The following is a 23,823-nucleotide window of genomic DNA, read 5'->3' as shown; positions in this document are numbered from 1 at the left end:
TGATCCACCTGCCCTGCATGCCTGTGAAACCGTGCTCTTGCCTGGTTAGCCACAGGTCTATTGAGGATAGGTAGCAAACAGTGCAGGCCTGGGAAAAGGAATGTCCATCCCAAGGAAGAAAACAATGAAGATAAAGAATCCGGCCTGCCTCAGTGTGCTGGGGGCAGAGTCATCTCCTTTTGATGTCCCTGGATGTCCCCTCCCCTCACTGTTCTGGCCTGTGGAGCCTTTGCTGGCCATATCTGAAGGGCTGGGGATTCCACAGAGGGGTGGGCATGGGAAGGCAGCCCAAGGCCAACAGCCAAACTGTTCTAACCGCTCTCTCCCTCTCCTGTCCCTTTTCCTAGTCCCCACCGAAAGGTGCCACCATTCCCTACCGCCCAAAGCCCGCCTCCACCCCTGTCATTTTTGCAGGTGGTCAGGTAAGAGCCGACCCGCTCGCGGCCTCCACTGCCAACCTCAGCCTTTTACTGCAGCACCCGCCGCTGCCCGTTAGTGCACTCAGGTTTTCTCGCCTTCTCACGTGCACGTCTCCCACCCTGCGATGGACACAGAGCTCTCTGGCTCACCTCAGGCAGTGGGTGGGGCCTGGGGGGGCACACCTGCAGCTCACAGCTACACCCCTTGGACACGTTTCCCAGCGAGATCCCTGACTGAGACAGGAGAGACCTGCAAACTGATGCAAATTTAGTTAGGTGCTGCCTAACAATCCTGCAAACCTCTGTGGATGTTGCTGGACGGCTTCTGTAGTTAGTGTGCAGAAACATCGTGGGTGACCATGGCTTGTGTTTTAGTCCCCCAGAGCTGTGGGAACTCGGGTTCCATTTTCTGAAGCACATCCAAGATCTTACCATATACGCAGGGAGTGGCAAGCACATCCCTGTGAGGAGATGAGTTACCTCGGGCTAGCCCATCTTTCACTGTGGTTGGGATCCATCCCTGCCACCCCTTGTTTGCCTGAGTAGACATCCTCACAGGCAGAGAGCTCACATTTATAAACCTGTCCTTGAGGATTTAGTGGCCACTGTCTGTTTCCTAGAGAAGGGGGCTGGAAGGTAAGATGGGGAACAGCTTCTGTCTGTGACCTGTGCTGGCCAGGAAGGGAGAGAGACTGGAGAAGACCCCGTTCTGACTTCCTTATGTGCTCACCAAAGCTCAGATGCCCACCTTGGCCATGAGACCCGTCCACACAGATGTCTTAAACACGGACAGCCAGGGGTCCACCCAGAAGAGCTCTGTGTCCTGTTGGCCGCGATGTGTGTCTTTGTTCAAGGGAGAGTTAAGTAAGTCAGAGACTCCCCATAGGTGACCCAGCTGGCAGAATAGACACAGGGTTTTACTTTAGTATTCAAAAGGAAAAAGACAGAGAACTTTTTTCTCGTCTTTCTTCACATTATAAGGGAGTCTTCCTATACCTTTCTGGGAAACAAGCGTGTGTAGCATGTGTGGGTCAGACCTGTTGCCCCCATCTCCCTCCCCGCTCCCCTATTTTATACATGTACGTATGTGCACATGTGCACTCATGCATGCACACATACACGCAGAGTCTCCTGACTCAGGTCCACCCCATTGTTGGCAGAGAGTCCTGTGCTGTTAACAGACCCAGGATGTTACACACCCCACTTACAGCAGGTCTTGCCAGCCTCATACCCACTGGCTCAGGGCAGTACTTTGGATCATGCTGGCATCAGCCATATGGTCACACAGTCCATTGCCATCAAAGCTCTGCCTCCACTGTTCTCTCCATATTCAAGGCTAGCTGACAGTGACCAGTGTGAACCAGCTCTCTGTCAGATCCACAATAGCCCCATAGGAGGAAATATGGGATTTTATTCAGAAAGCCCTTATGCAATGAAAACTATATGGTGTGGAGTCACAGCCCCAGTTCCAAGGGCAGAACCACTCCAGGAGGGATCATGGCCAGGATCTCCTATGAAACAGTCATAGTACCCTATTCCAGTCACAGCAGTGAAGGTCACTGTGCTCTTATCTTATCCCCCGACAATGTTAGCCTTTCAAAGCCCATCACCATTCCCTTGGAACTGTCTGGTCTGGCCTTGATTGCCTTGGCTATACACAGGACAGACTCTCATGAGCCATCCTGCGAGGAGGCAGTCTAGTAGGAAAGCCAGAATACACGCTCAGGAGTAAAGATGTAAATTAGCTCTGGGCCGGTCCCCTCCAGGACCCCACCCCGAGGAGGCTGCCTAGGTATCTGACACTTTAGGTGAGACAAAGGAGAAGCCTAGAACCCCCAGCAGCCTGGCATGTCCCTTCTTCGGTGATACTCCCTTAGGTAACAACTGGGAGATCATTCCTGGTGGCAGTTTTCCAAGAGCCCCATTCCTCACAGAGCAGATACCTATCTTTCTCCATGAAAGTGCCATATCTTAAAGGTTATTTTTTTTTCCTCTGCCAGCACAGCCATGCCATCCAGCACAGACTTTGTTTTTGCCGGAACTGTGTCTATTTCAAAGCTGCCCTATGGCCGGGTCCCTGTTAAGTAGTCACATGGCTTTGAGCTCCTGAGTTTGGTTGTGACAAGAACTCTTAGCACATTTATAAAAAAATGTGGGAGGGTCTGGGTTCATAGAAGTGACACATGGTCCCCTGAGGTAACCCTCTCAGATGCCCTGAGACCTCAAGGGTGGTCACAGGTCTAGACCAGCCAGGCGATAGAAGCCATGTCCTTATGTCTGTGCCTTCACCAGGATGGTACATCACTGCCCAAAGTCAGACAGCTGTCCGTCGTCTTGCCCTCCCTTGACTGTGTTGTCTGTCTGTTGTCTGAGTTCCCAAAGGGCTGTTGAGGGCTCTGCTGTCCCTGGGGTTTCAGGGTGAGGCTGGGTGGCTGCTGTGCTTGGCACAGTCACAGTGGGGAAGCTAAATGAGCCTTGGGGAGACCACACTGACCTTCAGAGAGGGTGCTCCCTATTTGAAGAGACTCTACGTAAAATGTGGTAATAAAAACAAATTCGGTCAGTGCTATGACTGATTCAGACCTATTTGTTAGTACAGCTGTGGCAAAACTTGCTCTGGTTACTTTAAAAACTTTTGTTTTCATTTGAATATCTTGAGGGCGAAATCTTTCCCCAAAGTATTTGCTCTGATGACCAATAATCAGTGCCCCTCTTACTAGGGGTTAAGTGGCTCATCTGTAGTCTACAGCTTTGAGAAGGGTTGGGGGGTATCAGGCTTAGAAGCAGGAGCTGGCCTCAGCTCAGGGAGGAGGCAGTGACACCAGGCGTAATTGAGACGCTCTGCCCCCATCTTAAGCAAACAAGGACGGGTGGAGATGCACACTGATGGAAAACACCGGTTCTAGAAGGTTCTTGTCATATGAGGGTGGGTCGCCAATGGCTGTCTAGCTGAGGTCCCACCACATCCCAAGCTGACTGTCTCTCTCTTTCTCATTCTCCTCTCCAGGCCTACACAATCCAGGGACAGTACGCCATCCCCCACCCAGATGTGAGTTTTCACTCTGCCTCTCTTCTAGCCTTTTCTTCATTATTGTGTACCTTCCTGCATGTTGCTGTCGATTGCTACTAATATTAATATTACACAATATTAATCAGTTTTCTCCCTGTCTCTGATGTCTGTTGTATCCATATGACCTTGGATAACTTTTTAACCTCTTAGCACTAATTCTTGCTTGTATTGAGGACTTGGCCTGATGTCAAATTGCTGCAGTCCAGGGCTTCCCTCCCACACACAGGCCTAGCCTTTGGTGGTCCTACCCACCCCCATAATATGGGTGTTACATGCTGGCCTAGCAGAGTGTAGCTTACCACCTGTGGCCAGGGTGGGAAAGGCACTCCCTGTGCACTTAAGTCAGGTGACATTATCAGAACTATTCCATGACAGTGTCCTAAAAGGCTATTAAATGTACCTGGGCAAGCCAAACTTGCTCTTCAGAGAGCTCAAATTGAAGCACGGATTTCACCCATGTACAAGGCCTGCTGAGAGAAAAGTGGAGGCGGGGGGGGGGGGGCTTTTGCTTCTTCTATAGTTGGTAAGATACCAAACGTGGAAATGGACTCCTGGGCTTGAACCTACATCTCTCTAGCTGGACCTACCACCTGTTTGGCCTAGGTCTGTTTGGATATCTCCTGGTGACATGACGGTATGAGTGTATGGTCTGTATTTGGAGGATTAAAAGCCTCCCAAGGGTGCCTGTGGGGGACAGAGGGAGAGTCTTAAGTCTGCCTCTTGACTCACCTCCAGTGGAGAGCTGAGTAGGAAAGGGAGCACAGGGGCCACTTGCAGTGATAGTTACACTAAGCCTGCAGGGGGCAGGAGATAATGGGTAGGAGCCATGAGGGAAGGTCATTGTTTAGGGGCCTTAGAGATGCTAGTGGGTAGAGCTGTTCTAGGAGATGCAGGAGGGGAGAAAGGTGCCCAGCTTCATAGTATTGGGAACTGAACCTAGGACCTCAAGCATGCTAGTCAAGTACTCTACCGCATACCTGTATTTCCAGTTTGGGCCACCTCTTCTTAACTCAGTTTGAACATGTGTTGGGTTTAGGAGCTCCCCCAGGACACCCCCATGTGTGCACTGCTCAGTGCCCTGAGACACTCTAGCACTGGCCAGGGAACTAATCTTGCTGCCATTCTTATGCAGACTTTGGCTTTTGAGTGGGACTGGAAATAGATGTGTATCAGGGAAAGATTTGTAGGCAGGGCCCAGGGGTCTTAAGAATTAACTGCCACTAAATAAGCATCTGAAATATGGATTCACTGTTGCTGCATGGAGATTCCTGTAGTGAAAAATAAATGCTGCCTTTTTTTTTTTTTTAACCTTTTGATAAAACAAGACACAAACAATTGAGAAACACAGATTGAAAATCCCTGCCCGGGCATAGCCATACCCACAAGGCCATGTTTGGTGGTTCCTGGTTACAGACTGTCTGGCGCTGCTATGTCTGAATTCATAGTACCTCACTCTGATCATCATGGCAAACACATGTGCCTTCGGCTACTTAGATGCCGAGGCTGTGGGTCTCCGGGCACCCCCTAGCACGTTCACCCTGAGCAGAATATACCACTAGGGCTCTGCTCATCCTGTCCTCAGCTGCTGATGCCAAGTGGAAGTAGAACCTATGAACTCATTACAGACAAGGGTGACCACTGTGAGTGGGTGATAGAACTGAGAGAAGGGGACCAGGGAGGGCCAGGAAGTCACTTCCGGGATGGCCTTGTCTTGTGCTGCTGGGGTAGACCTGGAAGCCAGGCTGTTGGGGTTCAGTGAAGCTCTAGACTTGGGGAATTATTCTACCCCTGCTGGGAGGCTGTTGGAGAGATTCAGGCTTATCGGTATTTACCCCAGAAAGGCCAGATGTTCAAGGATGACCTGAAGGTGCCTTGTGGGTTTTCTGCAGCTGAGGAAACTGAAGCTCTCGGTGTGCCTTGGGCAGAGTAGACCCTGGAGTTGGTGGAGCATGTATATTTCAGATCCACCCGATTTACAGACCAGTGAGGCATGTGTGCAAGAGACAGATCATAGTTGGTCTTTCTGGTTGATTTCTGTGTCAGTAGTACCCTTTCTCATAGAGTTCTCAGGATCTCTTAATGGGTAGTTTATAGATTAGTATAGCTTAATTTAAAGTAATATACAAGCGTTTCTATTGCCGCCTATGCACTGTGAGGTTTGAAGTACTTGTATCTTTCTAACGTTCAAATATTCAGACCTAATCACAAAGGTGCCAGTATGAGAAAGCAAGGTCTCTGTGGACTAGGTGGGTCTTTGGGGTTCAGCCTCGTGAGTCAATTGATGCTCTTGCAAAGCATCTGAGGAGCTGACTGCCCCTTCATCTCTACCACCATGTAAGGACATAGCATCTGGGGTGCTGTTCTGGAAAGTGAGCAGGGCACTTACCACACACAACTTTCTGGCACCTTGATCTTAGACATTTAGCTTCTGTGTTTGGGAGCAGCAAATTTATGTTGTTGACAAATTGCCCATTCTAAGGTATCCGTTAGAACAGCAAGAATGATCTAGAATCTTATCTTAGCTGTTAATCATGAAATGGCTTTTCCTATGAACGTTAGCCTATTTTCTTTGGCAAGGTTATATGATTTGTAAGCCAAAAGTCCATCTTCTAAGGTACCTTTATCACATACAAAATTGAAGACTTTGCATGATCCACATGAAAGGAAAATAAAATGGCCGTTCTGCGACGTGGCTAATGAAGGCCAGGATGTTTAATAAAATGGCCGTTCGGTGACATGGGTAATGAAGGTCAGGATGAGTTTTATCTGGGCCAAGTACTTGGGGAGATTTTTAAAGCTTAAATTTCTTTGGATGCAAATATGGCTATAGAAACTGTGAATCCTTGATAGTGTCATTGAATACAGAGTTTATCTCAGCTGCAGTGGCCGGTATCACACTCACCTGAATATGCAGGGCCACAAATCAGACATGGAAACTACCACGAGATTCGCCCCTTAGATCTGAACACACCTTGTCTAGATGAGAACGTGTACCTTTTCCAGACCACATTTTAAGCAATGTTTTAAATTGACTCTTATGTAGAAGTTATCTACCTGCCAACAGTGTCTCCTACAGTGTTATATCCTTCCTACAGCGTTATATCCTTCCTGTGTGCCACTCAGGATAGATTTACTCAGGCTTCTGGGTGCTTTCTGAGCTCTCAAGATTCCACAACACAGTCCTGACTGCAGAAGCCCTGTGGTGCGTGCCCAGCACAGTCCAGCATAAGTCTCTGTACTCAGAAGCCTTGTGAAGTGCCATCTGCTTTTACATCCACTCCTCTCGGGTGGCCGGCCACTCAGCAGCCGTAGAAGGTGCCTGCGTGTCCATTTCTCTAGAATGGTCACTCAGCTTTGGAGAGTGTCCAGGCACTTTTGCATCCCATAAGCATCAGTCAGGTGTGGTTTCAGAAATACAAAAGGGAAACAGCACCATGCCCTAGGACACAGGAGTGATGCAGAAGGCACATAGACAGGTGAGCAATGGGCAGACCGCTTGGTCCCTCTTGTCTATGTTTCCGACACCTTCCTTGAATCCAGTACAATCACATCAAGAAGGGAGAAAAATCACAGATGGTCTGAGTTTACATGAAGCCGTGTCCCGATAAAGCCATTATAAGTTGAAAGTTATCCTAAGTTAAAAATTACATGAATACTTCTAACATACTGACCATTCCATGTGGGCACTGCCACACTAGCTGTTAGCTGCTTACCCTAAAGATCGGAGGACTTGGGGAGCTGCATGCAACTCGTCGCTGCTACCCAGCATAGAGAATATGGACATCTGGTGCTAGCTCATAAAAGTATCAAGACTCCAAGTACAGTTTCTCTTGCTGCACAAGAGCAGCCTAAGTCACTGTCTACTGGGAACTTCAAAGCTACTCCACCGTCCCCCAGGTACAAATTTCTGACTTCAGCTTCAGCTTCCCTCACTTAGCACCCCACTATTTAAAGGGGTACTGAAAGTGAGCAAACGTGAAATGACAGCACGAAGATATGGACAGAGTATGTCTCTGTACGCCAGCCTGACTACACGTTCTCACTTGGGCTCTGCGCGCGCGCTCTGCCTTGTGCTCTAACCTGCACCTTGCACCAGACTGGGAAGTAGACTTCAGGGCCATCAGTCTCGCATCACAGAAGAGGGTAGTCTTAGAGGTCCCCAGGCAAGGACCATGGGGAATGAGTGGGAGAATTGGCATGCCAATGTGTCTGCAGCAACCATTTCGCAAAACCTCTTGACCTGGTAGGCGTTTGTTCTTTCGTTGGTACATCTTGAAATTATAGAGGCATTTAGCCTGACGCTGCATTAGAAATGTTCTTCCTTGTGGCGTTTGAGGCGATGGTACCTTCTGAGATAGAATGCACCCTGATGAACAGAGAGTGGCTATCCCGAGAGCTGCAGGGTGTTGCACAGCTACCTAGCATGCTTCCCCTCCCCTCCTATCTGTTCAGTATCTCCCTCTCTAGGGAGTGGGTGAGAGTCCCCTACCCACTGACAGAAAGAGACGAGCTAACAGCTCTCCATGGCCGTCAGCTGCCACTAAACCTTCTGGCTCTGTTCCCATCCTGGAACATGGCTGCTCAGTGGGCCTTTTTTGGTTCTACCTACTAGCAGGCAGGGCAACTACAGTAGACCTCACAAAACTGAAGGTTCAGGTAGCCTTATCGGCTGAAGTTCAGCCTTTTCTTCCTTCCCTGATCTCCTTTGTGGGCTCTTCACTGCCAAGCCAACCGGCACCTTGGTTCTGGCACATCCTCAACCTCCCATGCCCCCATGTGACTTAGTAACATAATCAGAACCTAAGAAGACACCGTTAAGGAGGACGATCTGGTCCTGTGTAGCCATTAGAGCCCAGAAGACACCAGGATGGAGAAGGATGCCCCAGAAGTCTCTAGAATCAGTCCAAGTAGCCAGTCCTCACAGTTAGCTGTCTCAGCAAACTTCAAAAGGATAAACAGAAATAACCCCTTCTATAAATAAATGAAAATTATGTGTTAACACCAAAGGCCAAAGTCAAACTCCAGAGACAAGTGAAAGAATAAGAACATAGCAAAGGAATAGCAGCGAGAAATGCAGTCGGCTTCTCACCAGAGATGGCAGCATAGTAGCAGGAAGTGCTACCATCCTAAAGTCTGTCTCGAGGGAAGGACTTCAGTGCAGCCATTTGTAGAAAAACAGAAGGCACGGGACCACAGCCATAGCCTCCTGATGCATGCCATTCGGGGAAGAGAACGGCCACTTCAGGAGGAAGCTGGTGGTAAGCAGAGAGAGCAGTCGGCGTTTGAGAAACACAGATCTACAGAATGGCTGTCCTTCTATTAGGTGCTTTATAACTGCTAGGCTAGCAAAGCAGAACTGAGCGTGTAGAGATATAAGAGTGTGTGTGCTGAGGACTTAGAGTATTGCTTAGCACACATAAGGCCCAGGCCCGAGGAGAGAAGCACACACAAGATCAGGATGTGGGTGAGGGAAGCAAAACAACGGCTGGGTCACTGTGCCGTCCCACTGGACTCGAGTGGCCAGAGCTGGGTCACTGTGCCGTCTCACTGGACTCGAGTGGCCAGAGCTGGGTCACTGTGCCGTCCCACTGGACTCGAGTGGCCAGAGCTGGGTCACTGTGCCGTCCCACTGGACTCGAGTGGCCAGAGCTGGGTCACTGTGCCGTCCCACTGGACTCGAGTGGCCAGAGGTTAAGATGGGGAAGTTAAAACTTAACTGCCTATGCTGAGTTAAAAATTGAAAGTGATCACTAACAGAAAAGGAGTAAGTTGCCTAACACTGGTAGTAGAGAAGAAAATGATGAGGGGCAAGTACTCCAAACGTTGAAAAATTAAAGACAAGAAAATCCCTGGAAAAGTAGAACAGTTAAAAGTATCAAATAAAATGGCAGAAAATAAAAGAACTTAAAATTCCAGTTTAAAAAAAAAAAACCCAAAGGCTGTCAGACTATATAATTTTTAAGGTAAATAGATAAGTATAAAACTGGAGAAATTTCATTTGTGTTCTTTCAAGAGACGTGCTCAAAAGATGAGAAGCCCCATAATTGAAGAGTAGAGAGCAATACTAAGGGAATACCCACCAAAAGAAACTTGGAGAGTCTAACAAACACCACAGAGGAACTGCAGTACCTTTCCCTCCCCTTGAGTGACATATTTCCCTCTCAAGTGTGTGGTCCTGATGATTGCCACGCTGAATGCCATGCCAACACAACTGTACAATTCCTAGAAGTATTTGCTAAATTTGATCACGTACCCGACCATGAAGCAGATTTCAGATTTTGGAATCGTATAGGTCATACTCTTATGTAAAACACTAAGTGTGAAATTGATAAGGAAAGGTGACTTTGGAAAAAAACCTACCCTTAGCCCTGGGGGAGGGGAAGGCAGGCAGGTAGGTCTCTGTGATTTCAAGGCTAGCCTGGTCTACACAGTGAGTTCCAGGAAAGCTATGGCTACAAAATGAGACCGTGCCTAAAACAAAACCAACCAACTAACCAAACAACAACAACAAAATCTGCCTTTGTTGCCCAGCACTCTGGAGGCAGAGACAGGCAGATCCCTGAGTTCAAGGCCAGCCTGGTTTACAGAGTAAGTTTCAGAACATCCAAGGCTAAACAGAGAAACCCTGTCTAAAAAAGCCAAACCAAACCAATGAAGCAAAACCCTGTCTTTTGAACGATTCAAACAAAAGTTCCCACTAAGTGAAAAGATAGAATCAGTCATAATTTCAAAAGTACCAGTTCTTCCCAGGATGACGTACAAGTGCAGTGAAAATCCAGACCCCAAAAGACCTTTTGAGGAAATTGTATTGATTTTAAAGTTGCATGAATGAACATAGGCCTAAAATCCTGAAGGTCTCATTAAGGAACATGATAAAGGGATTGCCCTTATAAATACAAAGATTTACTGTAGGGTGACAGTAATGGGCACAGTGCAGTTTGGGTCCAAGGAGACGCATGGAGCCAGCCTGGACTGTTGATCTCTAGGCAGCACAGGGTCTGGAGGTGCTAGGTGAAGAGGCCTGTCCTGCTCAGCTTTCAGTGCGGTCCCAAGAGAAGGGACTGTCTACAAATAGTGCCCAACGGTTAGTCATCCAACACTGGTTCTTCCTGACAGCCTCATGCATCAAGAACTCCACAAGGGGAAAGGGTGGCACGTTTAGAAAAAAAAAATACATAGGAAAATGTCTGTCTGTTGTTCCCTGGTGAGGGAAGGGTTTTTCCTTGAGAAAGTACAAACCCAGGCTAGAGCTGGCAGTGTTGATATGTCAGCTTCTCTCTAGAGGAACATTGGAGGGGTCTGTGCAGTATTGAGTCAGCAGGAACTGACCCGTTGGAAAATTGGACAGAAAACACAACTATTCCCCATGATGCAATGAAGTGCAGATTAGTAGGCGCCTCTGCCCGAGTGGTTGGTTCACTGCCTTCTTTTCCTCATGATTAACTGAGCTGCAGACTTAAGAGCACTTGTCTATGTTTGCATCCTCAAGCCCTTAAAGTGGGAAGAGCCATAGGAGTTATTACACTGTGACATCTTGCCTCTTTCCTGTCTGCTTTATGCCTGTCTTTCCTTTCTTGCTTCTCCTTATATGTCCCCCCTCAATAATTTGGAGGAAAGGGTTTATTTGGCTTACATTTCCTATTCACAATCCATCAGTGAGGAAAATCGGGGAAGGGAGCGAAGTAGGAACCGTGTTAGAAAGCTGCTTACTGGCTCATGTTCAGCTACCTTCCCTGTATAGCCCAGTCCTATCTCACCAGAGATGGTGCTGCCCCATGTGGGCCCTCCCACATCAGACTTCAAGCAAAACAATCTCTTATAGGCATGGCCACAGACCAGTTTAGTCTGGACAGCTCCTCAATCGAGATCCCTCCTCACAAGTAACTTTGGGTTGTGTCAAGTTGATGATAAAAACTGACCAACACAAACTACTCCTTGTCAGCTTGATACACAAAAATATCACCGCTGAGCCATAACCTTCCCTTTTTCTCATTTGTCCCCAAGATCTCACGTTAATATCAAAATATAGAATACATTACAACTTTTAAAAGTCTTACAATCTTGGCCGGGCGGTGGTGGCGCACGCCTTTAATCCCAGCACTCGGGAGGCAGAGGCAGGCGGATCTCTGAGTTCAAGGCCAGCCTGGTCTACAAGAGCTAGTTCCAGGACAGGCTCTAGAAACTACAGGGAAACCCTCTCTTGAAAAAACAAAAAACAAACAAACAAAAAAAAAAAGTCTTACAATCTTTAAAGTTTTCAACAATTTAAAAGTTCAGTTTTTTTTTAAATACAAAGTCTCTGTGGTCCCCTATAAAATAAAATTTAAAAAAAAAAATCACATTACTTCTTAATCCAAAAGGGAAGAACTGGGCTAGAAAAACTACCAGATCAAAGCAAAACCAAAATCAGTAGTGAAAATCTAAATCTTGTAGCTCAGTATCTGGCATCTGGGACTCATTAATGATCTTTGGGGCCCCTAAGGGTTTGGGCAACTTTGCTAGTCACTGGTTTGCTACCCCAAAGTTGATTTTTTTGTGTATGTGGCATAACTATCAAAAAGCAAAAGTGGGAGACCTCTCAGCACTGAATCCTTCCCACGGTTGTGGAAGTTGAGTTGTAGCCTGATGAGAACAGAGCCGTACAAGAAGAGGATCTTGTCTGCTCTCCACTCTCGCAGGTACTACCTCAGCAGATGCCCACCGAGGACCTTCACACACTGGCTAATCCTGTCCCTACGACATCGCTGCATTTATTTGCTAGTGTGGCCATATACATAAGACTCTCTAAGCCTCTGAACATCAGAGTCTGGATATGAGCAGAGCCTGTTTTATAGGTTCTATGGTTTGGTTTGCCTATACCCTGTAGTTAGTGGACTCTGAAGCCCACCCTGAGACCAACAGGCGACAAGAGCATAGTGCATATGGGCAACTGGAAATCCTTGAAAACTCACGGTGACTATTAGCCCTTGCTGATGCATGGCCGTAGCCCACAAACTGCTATCATAACCAGATGAAAGAGCCAAGGCCTGGAGTCTGCGCATAGCTGCTCCACGTTAGATCCATCGGGCTCGTTCCCTTGGCACTTGGCCTATATTCCCTGTTCCACATTCCATCTTGAACCATCCATTGCTCCTTAGTCTCTGGGGACTCAAGCAGATGAAGACAGCTCTATCCTCAGGGGTACAACATCACAGCCAATGGACACAGAAGTTTAGAAACAGTGGATATAATTGGAGTATAGCTGCTAAAACCCGCTAGGCCTGCAGGCATCCATACTAACACCTCTGCTAAGGTCCCCTTGCAGATCCAAACAGGGCTGTACTTTCTAGGTTACCTTTTTGTGGTGTGTATAAGAAACGCTGCCTTCACCAAAACTCCAAGGTGGAGCAGACAGGGTCTTGGGTCCCTCAGGCCCTTCCCTGTGGAGCCTCCCATCCCACCTGGAGGCACAGTGTTAGTCTTGAGATATGGCCTGGTGACAGACTTAATGGACATGATCTTCTGCCTTTTGCCAAGCCATTCTAGCAGCTTGGTGTGCCCACTGATATAGAGTTAGCACAGACACAGATGCAGGCCATACGGAAGCACAGCTTTGGCCAGGCATGGTTGCTGATACTGTGCAACACAGCAGAGGTTAGAGGTACTGTTACCAGCCCGTTACGGCCTGTCATATAACCCCTCTTCAGGGGACTTTTGACCTGAGTGTGACCCCTTGAACTGCTCTGTCAAGTTCAGGATGCAGCCAGGTCTCCCCTGTGTAGCCCAAGAAGCCAGGCACCTCTGAGACGAGTGGAGCTGCAGTTAGGATGTGCCCATCCTTCTGCCATATTTCTGGGGAGGGGTCAGACACGGGAAAGGATGAGTATCCCAAGGCTAGGGTGGCTTTTACAGATGCTAATACCCTAAAGCCTTGTGTTTATGCACCAAAGTTCTGTTTCAGAGATGTCACCCAGAAGTCACAGATACCCAGCTTCCAGAATCAGGAAAGGGACAACCAGCCAGCAAGCACCCCAGAGCCATCCTGTAGGTCAACATGGACTCCTCTGGCCATCAGGAAGGGCCAGGCCGAGGCCATCCCCCGTCTTCATGGGGCACTAGTCTAAACTTGAGGGTACCTTGCACCTAGGAAGCTAGTGCAGGATGGAAAGCTCCTTGAGACATCTAGACCAGCCACTTCATCCTGATGACAGCAGCACAGGACCCTCATTCCACTTGAGGCACAAACAGCCCTGTGCAGGTGCCACTCACTGGTCGTAGTGCCTCTGTCAGTGTTCCACAGCCACTCACTCCCAGCTCTGTCAGCTCTGTAGCCTGGTGAGGCAGCCACAATCCAGGCCAGACTCCAGAACCCAAGTAGGGCCAGCCTTCCCTGTAGGTATGCTGTGCTGCCTGCTGGGCCCCTGTCCCTCAGGAAGCCCACACCCTCTGTACCAGTGCCCTAGATTCTCAAAAGGTCAGTGTGGTTCAGAGCGGACGTCCATCCTTGCTCCCCTGCTCAGTGTATGGCTAGCCCTGTTCTCTCTGTTTTCTGATGTTCTTTATGTTAATTTGAGAGTGAGGCTCAGGTAAAATGAACAGAGGCTTTGCACATTCAAGCTCTACCTTGTGAAGCTGCGTGGCTGGTAGGAGCAGAGACGTAACCTGTGGGACAGTGGGGAGCAGGAGCAGCACTGCCTCCATGGAGAGCCTCGTCCTCAGGGGCCTCTGCATCTATCACTTGTGCATGTATCACAAGTAGAGAAGGTGGTTGCAGGGCAGGCTGGGAGCTCTCGTTGCTGTTCCCTAGCCCTCCTTCCCCGACTCTACACATGAACCGCCTTGTGTTAAAGTGAGGCCTGCTGGCCAGGAGGTGAGTGAAGGCTAGCAGGAAGTTGGAACCGTGGCAAGGTTTGAGAATCTGCTAAGTTTCTTAGGAGCCCAGCCGGCCCTGCTCTGTGTCCCTCAGACCTTCCTCTCAGAGCCCAAGGGCCCTGGCCCCTCCCCTCCTCACTAGCCTGGTAAGGGAAAGACACAACTCATTCAGGCTCGTGGCTGCTGGCAGCCAGGCCCATTGGTTCTCCCCAGGCCAAGTCCTTGCGTCCTGCTGCAGTGTCTGCCATGTGTCCGCATGGCCCCTCTGAACCTCTCTGTGCAAAGTTCTGTGACTGCCATTTTTAACTTGGTGTGACGTGTACTCGATGACAATAACCTTCTTAGCTCTCGTGTCCCTCCTACCCCCAGCAGTTGACCAAGCTCCACCAGTTGGCCATGCAGCAAACCCCCTTTCCTCCCCTCGGACAGACCAACCCCGCTTTCCCCGGTACGTACCCAGCTGCCCTTTTCTGACCTTCTCTTCTCACCTGGGGACTCGCTTTCTCTTTCTGAGCGCTATTCAGTGCAGTGCGTAGCACAGGTGCTGGCCAAGCTCTGAATGTGGAATCTTGCAGTGTTAGCACAGTGGGTTGCACACAGCTGAGGCCAGGCGAGTCGGTCCGTCCTCCATTGTGGGTGATTTTACCACTCCCCGGCTTCCTTCCGTGTTCTTGACCTTTGAGGGTCTTATGTGCATTGTCGTGCTCTGTGTCACCCACAGTCCATCCCCAGGTGGCTTTTCCTACAAAGGCTTCTACCTAGCCACACTTGGAGCACATCTTTTCCCGGATCTACATTCTGAAAGCAGGAGCGACCCCAGCCTTAGTCGGTGCAGCCCTGCCTAGGATAGCACGGACAGAAACTAGCCTGCACTCAGGCCTGTGGTGAAGTGATCAGAGGGGCTGGCCACAGCCTACCCGGGCGTCTGCAGCAGGGTGTCCCTCTCCCAGAAGCAGAGCCGCCTGGTGGCTATGGCCAGTGAAAACACACTGGCCGTGCACGTCAGCTGTGCATGCTCCAATCATATTTTGAGCTTTCCTAGTTGAAGGGACCTTGCTTCTCTCCTTGAGGGCAAAACATTAAACCTCTCTCTTCTTTGCTCTCCAGGAGAAAAGCTGCCTTTACACTCCTCCGAAGAAGCTCAAAATCTGATGGGCCAGTCGTCAGGTAAAGCAGACCACAGAACTGGGGTAGCAAGCCAGGGGACATGTAGAGAACAAGGATACCCAAATCCATGACATCTGAGTGTCTAGCACCCACCCAAGTCGGCTAGCAATAGACAGTTTCCAGGGGCACAAACTGGACTGAGCCATGGGGATCACTCAGGAGCCAGGTGGCGATGGAACTGTTCATTGTTGGTGATGGGGGTCTGAGCACGCACAGAGTGCGGGTGGCCTAAGGCACCTACATGAGAAGGACCGTTCTGAGTTGCTACTTGTTCCCCAGCTGTGCAGTGTTTGGGGTGCATAGTAAGAGCATGACTGTGGGGGCCACGGATGCTATGTGCTTTTCCAAGATGGGTTTCCGTGGAGATAGGCACAGACTTAGAGAATGGATCTGGGCTGGCTGTGTCTACACCTTCTTCTGGCTTTCATTTAAATGCCTGCTCCCGGAACACTGCAGGGTGCCTGGTGTCTGGAGACTGATGTAGGGACTGAGGAACAGCCTCGGGAAAGGCAATAGGCTAGGGCTGAGTGTTCTCTGGGTCCTAGGAGGGAAATGACATACACGTTATACTCGTGAGCCATCATGGATACACACAACCAACGCTGCAGCCTCCTGGCTGCCACGTGCTTTTATGGGACAACATGACCAAAGCCCTCGACGTGCAACACAAGTTCATGTGCGTGAGCATGCACTCGCATGGCAGCAGCGGGAAGGGTGTGTGCTGAGACAGCCATTAGCTGCGTGGTGAAATGCAGATAGTTCGGAAACCTTGTCCCCAGTATTTGCTTTAAGTGGACAGACAAACCCTTATCTACCCTCTTAACGTTAGTGTCACTAGAAAAGGGTTCTAGCTCTTCACTCAGTCGAGTGTCAAATCCGACAGATATACCCTGCTGCCCCAGGAACTCCTGCTCAGCTTTCTGAGAGTCCTAGGGAATCCTTTCAAATGACATTTTCCATGTCCCTGCTCCAGGAACGTGTATAGGCTCCTAAATAGCCAAATAATTATGTTAAAAACTGTTATTAGAAGAAAGGGGACAGAAACTCCAGACTTCAGTGTGTAAACAAAACTGCAAAGTTGGGATGACTCGGTTTGTTGAGCACTTCCACCTGGGCCTGACAGCTGGACTCCTGCCATTAGGGTCATGCTCTGGCAGGAGCCACTGACCATGTGAGACAAGACAGTGAGGGGGTCATCTACCCAGGGAGTGGAGCAAGGCCAGAGCAGGAGCTGGAAGAACGAGGGGCACTGTGAGAAGGAGGGGCTTGCTGAGGTTGTTGTGCGGGAATCCTGCCTATACAGATATGGTACTGAAGGTCTAGGGAAGGGGCAGGACAGTAAGAGCAGAGAGTGAAGAGAGGACCTGGGTTCTGGGGCACTCTGAAGGGGTGTGGGTAGAACTGGCCATCTGGAAAGGACAGAGTCTGGGGTCTGGACCGCCAGTCCCATGTGGGGACCTTTGCTGAGCCTAGAGGCAAGAGATCAGCTCTGGAACGTGCAGGCCGGGGCTGAAATTGTTGAAATAGAGTGGCTGTGTACAGATGTGCTGGCCCAGAAGTACAGCCATTGCACCTTCCCCTGTGGCAGCCCCTGAAGTGTGTTGTCATGTGACTGAGGCAGGAGAGAATTAGCACATGGACTGTGAGAAGCTGCCTGTTATCTGGAGACGTAATGAGACTCGCAAAGGTGCAAACCTGGGATTCACCATGTGCAGTGGCCTTTGCAGAGAACTGTGTCGAGTAGTTAACAATACCTGCAGCAGAACCACATGGAGTCTGGGGGAGAGCAGAGTGTGGCACAGCACCCACAAGTCTCCCTGAACACAGGGAGGATAAGCATTAAATGTCAATGTGGCCCATGCTGCCTGTGCCTCAGCTGCCCTGTGAGGGCCTGAAGTATGATGGCTGCCTTTTTCTTAGCTCAGGGCCTGCCAGGCTGTGTGTACAAGTGTGGGAGTTTCTTCTGAGAGAAGCTGGAGCTCTGGAGGTTGGGTTCCACCTGGGCCTGGATCCCTGGGCGGTGCTGGCCTTCACCTCAGCCAGCCCAGGGAAATATGGACCAGGTCTGGGTATGGCAATCAGCTGTTTCCCTGAAGCCTAACCTTGTTCCCTTGGTGTGCCCAGGTCTGGATGCCAGCCCCCCGGCCAGCACTCATGAGCTCACCATTCCCAATGATGTGAGTATGCCCCCTGCACCCTCCTGTCCTCACAAAAGACTGTCCCAGCGACAACTCTCGAGTCCACCCTTCCTTTGCCACCTTAAACTGATAGAATGCCCGTGAAAGATGCAGACAAGAAAGGAGCCCTGGGCACAGCATGGGGATTCAGAAGTCGGTGCCAGGGCTAGGATGGATGTCTGTGTCAACAGCAGCAGCAGCCTGGCTTAGGGAACCTGGAGAGTGGGGTGGTCCAGGAATGTTCTGGAGTGCTATGACTCACGCAGAAGGTTTGAGTTCTCTGGGACACGAAGGTGGTTGGATATCACAAGTTGTCTCCCTCAGTTTACCCTCAGGAACACCACATGCTGTGGTCTAAGGGCTGCTGGCAGCACACATCCCAGTGTGCTGTCACACTGTGCTCCCAGTGGGGGCAGTCTCCAAATCAATGGATCACCCCAAAACAGTGAGACCAGGGAAGGAGAGTCCATGTCTTTGAGAGTAGCTGCCAGCATAGCAGAAGGGACAGTCTCTGTGTGAGCCATGCAGGGGTTATCCCCTTTCCAACTTGTACAGTATTTAAGCTATCTCTGCCCTAAAGCTAGTCAGACTTACTTTGCCCGCCCCCACGCCCCGTATATGTGTGTGTGTGTGTGTGTGTGTGTGTGTGTGTGTGTGTATGTTTGTGCTTGTGCCTATGCATCTCTGTTTACATATGAAGGTAAGAAGTCAACCCCGGGTTGTCATTCCTCAGGAGCTGTCTCCTTTATTTTGAGACAGTCTCTCACCAGTACTTAGGGTTCACCAATTACGCTAGGATGGCTGGTCACAGAGCCCCAGGGATCATCCCAGAAATCTTTGTAGGGAGGGGTGCTGCTCCTTGACCAGCGCACTCAGAGCCTACCTTTCACCCCAGCCAGGAAGGCCATAGGATCTATGGCCTAGATGGTTCCTGCTCACCCAGACCTTTACCGGCAAAGATGCAGTCTCCCAGAGCCAATAGTCCACACCTGATGCCTACCACATTCATGGGCAGGAGGAAAGAAACATGATTATCCTGACCCTTTGTGTCTCTCTCCTGGTCACAGTGAGTCAGGCCAGTGTCCTCACCCAATCTGCAGAAAGACACTAGATGGTGGTGTATCTGTCCTTTCAGGTCAATGCAGGCCTTCAGAGGCTGAAGCCCAGGCCTCCACACTACCAGGCCCAGAATTTATTCCTAAAGGCCACTGCAGAGCCAGCTAACTGCCCTAAGGCACTTAAGGCACTGGGGCACTTAAGGCCCCAGTGCTTTGTCCTGAGCACCCAGCTGTAAAGCTCAGGCCTATCCCTGGTGAGTGACTCGCTTGCCTGGAGTATCTTGCTGGGAAAGGAAGATAGGACATCCACACACATGTGAGAGGAGGGGGCCAGTCAGTGTCGACACAGTGGCTGTGAGTTTGAAGGGGATTACAGTTACGGAACCTGTACTGTTTTAGCACGTTCCTATAGCTTTATTTAAATTGGCAATGAGAAGAAAATGGGTAGGAATAGCATGAGCTTGGGGCTGCGTGTCAGTGGGGTCCCAGTGAGGCCGAGTGGAAGAGCACCTTGAAGAGCACCTTGAGCTACTACCAGCTGTCAGCCTCTCCTCAGCCAGCCTAAGGGAGTCTCACAAGCAGCACCAGTTGCCTCTCGTACCCCTAAGAGCAATGCCCACCAGCGTCTGTGTTGGAATCCAGACGGGTTCCATTCTGAAACCCCCAGCATGAAGGAAGGAGAGAAGTTTAGGGCACAGAACACCTCAGGATTTTGAGGTATGAACCCAGCAGGGCGAGCCACCCATGAAGCACACCAAGGTGTAAAGAAGATCCTGGAGAGGGAGGGAGTGGGGGTATGGGTGGAGGGGAGGGGAGGGAAGGGGGAGGAGGAGGGAAGGAGATGGCAATTTTTAATAAAAAATAAATAAACTTGGAAAAAAAAAAGAAGAGAGGGTATAAATCCTGATGGGAAAGGGAAGGGAAGGGGGACCTGGGGCTAGGATGGTCAGCGTCCTCCAGTGCAGGTTGGAATGAAGACAGCAGTGTAATAAAGTCTCATCCACACCTGAGTGTGACACCAGAGAGGAGAGCTGATCACGGAGCACGGGTGGGCAGTTAGTTGAGCCATGGTTGTGTTCAGGTTAGGAAGCCACCCTGCCACAGGAGCAGGCACCCTTGGAGGAACTGACACAAACACTAGGAACAGGCGCTGTGGGCAGAGCCCAGAGAGGGGAGCAGTGGGTGGAACTGGGAAAACGAGGGCCAGGTAAGGCCAAGAGATACAGGACATAACAAGATGCTGAACAGCTCAGGTTTCCCTCTATTCATAAAGAAACCCTTCACAGCTCAATGAGTGAGACCGACCACCAGCAGACTGCCTTCACGGTGAGCAGGACAGTGGTACCCATTGTGCAGGCCCTGGAGCAGACTCTCTTCCTGTACCTCTCAGCCCAACCTTCTGCCTGACATCTCGCTGCATAAAAACAGCTTGTGTCTAGTCCCCAGGCGGGGGCCCATACAGCCAGGTGCAACAGAGCCACTGGGACCTGTGGTGACGGCTGGCTGCAGCCCCTTTCCTTACCCCAGAGCACAGTGTCGGCGTCTGGATGTGGGAATTCTGTTTAATCAGTGACGGAAGTTGAGGGCTTCATCGGCTCCTCTGCAGTCTTTCCTGGGGTCCAGGATGCCTCCACCATGGGACAGGGTAGACTGAGAGGGCACGCTTGTCTCTGAGCTGCCTTAGAGATAGCCCTCACTCCTGATGACTTCCTTGACCACAGGCCTCTGTATCCATTAAACAGTTCACCAAGCAGATACCAGATTTGTCCTCTGCTTCATCTGAGAGCATCAAAGATAGGTTTCAGCAGCAGTGACCGTGAGGTGCTCCTTAGTGTCTGTGATGCTCCCTCTTCCTGTAGATTCGTTCTCCCTGTGAGGGCACCCCCAGAAGACCCTGGCCCAGCCTACGCCAGAGCTGGTGTGGGATTCCCCATGCAGTCTGCATCGTCTGTCTTCAGGTCACTTCTGACCAAATAGAGGAGCCAGTGAGGTGACCATTGTCATGATATATGGACTTTTTCCAGAGGGGCACTGAGCAGAGGTGATAAGACTGTCAACAGGCAGAGCCAGGCGCTGTCTTGTGTTGTCCCAGGGACCAGACTCGGGGCTTTGCAGTGCTTTTTTCTTCCACAGCACTGAGTTCATAGGCAGAGCTGGAGCCTGTCCCCTTGGGTGTTCCCGCAGGGCTCTTACAGATGCCGTGAAAGGGATGTCCTGGGCTCTTCTCTAAGAGATTCCTCCATCGTTTCTTCTAGCTTATAGGCTGCATAATTGGACGCCAGGGCACCAAAATCAATGAAATCCGGCAGATGTCTGGAGCGCAGATCAAAATCGCCAATGCCACTGAAGGGTCGTCAGAGCGCCAGATTACCATCACAGGGACCCCAGCCAACATCAGCCTTGCCCAGTATCTCATCAATGCTAGGTGAGTGATTTGTAGGCATCGGGGCCCTCCACGGGTCCTCACTAACTGTGGTCTGCAGCCCCACACCCTTGCTGATCCTGTAAAGTCCAGGCAAGTGGGGAGGTGTATGATAGAGTCAGACTCCAGACACACGGGCCACTCCATTCTCCAACAGGGAGCTAGCAGGCTGCGCCTGCCTGCCTCAGGCAAGAGGTGCTGACAGACTTATAGTAAGTCTGGAGTAGGACTCGGGAAAATGCCTGGCTCCTGCCTCACCTGCCCCAGATCCACTGTAAGCTACTATCCTCAAACTGTTCAGGGTTCCCACCCATATCACAGCTCCTATGACAGCTGTGAAGCCCCTGCTTAAAAGTCTGGAGCCCACCCCCACCCCCAGAGGCAGGCTGGTGCTTAGCCCCTGGCCCAGTGCTCCAGCCTGGCAGGACCCCAACTCTCTCAGCAGGATTGAATGACAAGCACAGGGACAGGTAAAACTCCACAGGTGTGGCACCCACCTGCCGTGTGATGGGTCCTACAGCCCATAGCCCCTAAATGGTGACCTGGACATGGAGCAGTGCCCTCCCCTACTGTCACATCTCCATCCCATCTCACAAGTCTATGGTGTGTCCCTTGTGCCTTTGTCTGTTCCAGGCTGACATCTGAGGTCACCGGGATGGGTGCACTCTAACTTACCCAAGATCCTCCATTCCACACATCGGATGGCTCCAGCCTGCAGCCTCACCAGCCGGCACACTGTACAGACCGCCTGTCCTTCCTTGCAGATATGAATAGAGCGTTTCTTTACAAACAGACGGTAGTGAGTGTCTGCCCACTCAGGCCCTGTGCGCTCCGTGTTAGTGTAGCCTCCACGCATTGGCATGAAACTCTTTACTTTAATGCTCAACGTATTCCCAAATGTGATGTTTCAGAAATTTATTCCTCAGTATTCATGTGACTGTCTGTTTAAAAGTTGGTTTGATGCTCTAACAGTACTTCCTATGTCCTGCTGCCCCTTGTTCTTAGAGACCCTCCTCTCTCAGCTTGTTGACTGACTCATTCCCCCCCTAGGTTGTACACAGGGAACATTTGGAAGAGGAGGGACTTGGGGGGTATCTAAGGAGCAAAGCAGAGTGCCAGAGGGCAGGTGGGACCCTTGCTTTACTGGGATATCTCGGGGAGGGGCCACTCATAGCCCCCATATGTCTTCCAAGATGGCTAAGAACAAGGACTTGCCAGAAAGTTCATCTCCCCCCATCAGAGTTCAATAAATGTCGTGTTCTTCCCCCGTGGCTCTGGCTTCTCTCTTCACCCTTATCCTCAATGCCCATACCCACCCACAAGACACACCTATGAGTCGGAAGATTTGGGCTCTCCTCTTGCCCAGGTCCTAGAGTGCCAGGTCCCAACCTGTAAAGCCGCCCAGCATGGAGACTACCTACATCTGACCTGCCGGGGCACCAGCCACACAGCCTTCCACCATACAGGGGGCCTTGCTTCTTCACAGCTGCCGCTTAGAACCAAGGGCGCACTCCTCCCTTCTCTTAGTGATGCACTCAGAGGGCCAGGACAGAGGTGGAAACTTCCCAGGAAATAAAGCTTAGTGTAACCCCTGGCCTAGATCCAAGGGCTCTGGTATCCATCCCCACCTCTGATCTTGGAGTTTCTAGCAAGGAGGCCCTGGTAGACACCAACTCAGGCCCAGAGAGTTATTCTGCAGTTTCTTCTTGAGACTCAGCTGTCCAGCATGTGCCATCTGCCCAGGAACCTGTCCTCGTCCACGGTTACACTGACCTACTCTGGGATGCTGGGGTACGCAGCAACCATCCCGGCAAGAAGAGCTCCCTCCTGTCTGCCAGGCAGACAAAGCCAGGTGTGCCTCAGGCCCAAGCCCTGTATTTTAGCCAGGAATCCCTGACTCAGCTGTCTAGGTACAACCCTGCCCTCTGCTGTGGATGGTGCACGGTATAGCAGCAAGCATGAACCTAGCACCCTGGCCACTCTTCACACCCAGCGAGTTAGGGCAGAGATGCAATCCCGCTTCCACACACTGAACCCAGATACAGGCAAGGACTCAGAGGGCACAAACCTTCCCCTAGAGACAGCAGATGGCCTGTCAGCCGTGAGTACCATTAAAATTAATAGCTATTGTGTGAGTGGGGTTAAAAAGAAAAACCCAAACAGCACAGGGGTGTCAAAGTGCAGGGACAGATGTGGTCCATGGGGGGCCCAAAGGTGATGGGACACTGGGTGAGTGATACACAGCTGTGCATGGACCTACAGAGAAAGGGTCAGGTAGAAGAGCTCATGGGTAGGGCCATGTGTCGTGTGGGCCAGGCTATGGAGTAAGGGGGCTCCACTGGGCTGAAATTGCTTGACTCCTTGTTCTTATATGGAGACAATAACAGTGCCCTTCAGGGAGAGTGTGGGTGTGGGTTCTCTCACCATCTCCCATGCCTACTGGCTACACCTCTGAGAATTCCAGCTAATTTAGGAGGTCTGGTACCTGCCAGGCTGGAGAGGTGGTTTGGTGTAGTATACTCGGGTCTTCTCTACAAATGGTAATCCCAGTCACACCTCTCTGGCCAGCAGAGGCAAGGATGGTGAAACCTCAGAGGCAGGAGCTTGATTCTACAACCCTTCCTGTGGAGACATCCCAACATCTGGAGGAGTGACTATC

General features: G+C 50.5%; 1 protein-coding gene across 6 annotated transcripts in view; it reads left to right on the top strand.

Moving 5' to 3' along the window:
* The window catches only part of Pcbp3 (poly(rC) binding protein 3), a 183,931-nt gene extending 161,496 nt beyond the window's left edge, over positions 1-22,435 (top strand). For 2 of the 6 annotated variants that reach the window (XM_038343756.1, XM_038343761.1), the window contains 7 exons: positions 348-422; positions 3,427-3,468; positions 14,710-14,788; positions 15,448-15,507; positions 17,632-17,684; positions 20,998-21,167; positions 21,798-22,435. In XM_038343756.1, coding sequence (XP_038199684.1) covers positions 348-422; positions 3,427-3,468; positions 14,710-14,788; positions 15,448-15,507; positions 17,632-17,684; positions 20,998-21,167; positions 21,798-21,834 — 516 coding nt within the window. In that variant the 3' untranslated portion in view covers positions 21,835-22,435. The remainder of the gene's footprint in view (positions 1-347; positions 423-3,426; positions 3,469-14,709; positions 14,789-15,447; positions 15,508-17,631; positions 17,685-20,997; positions 21,168-21,797) is intronic. The other 4 variants (XM_038343757.1, XM_038343760.1, XM_038343759.1 and 1 more) reach the window with 4 other exon arrangements.
* Positions 22,436-23,823: the final 1,388 nt, after the last annotated feature.

This window comes from Arvicola amphibius, chromosome 9 (genome assembly GCF_903992535.2).
Source record: "Arvicola amphibius chromosome 9, mArvAmp1.2, whole genome shotgun sequence".
In the NCBI taxonomy this organism is placed as follows: domain Eukaryota; kingdom Metazoa; phylum Chordata; class Mammalia; order Rodentia; family Cricetidae; genus Arvicola; species Arvicola amphibius.
This window is presented reverse-complemented; position numbering and strand designations above follow the sequence as displayed.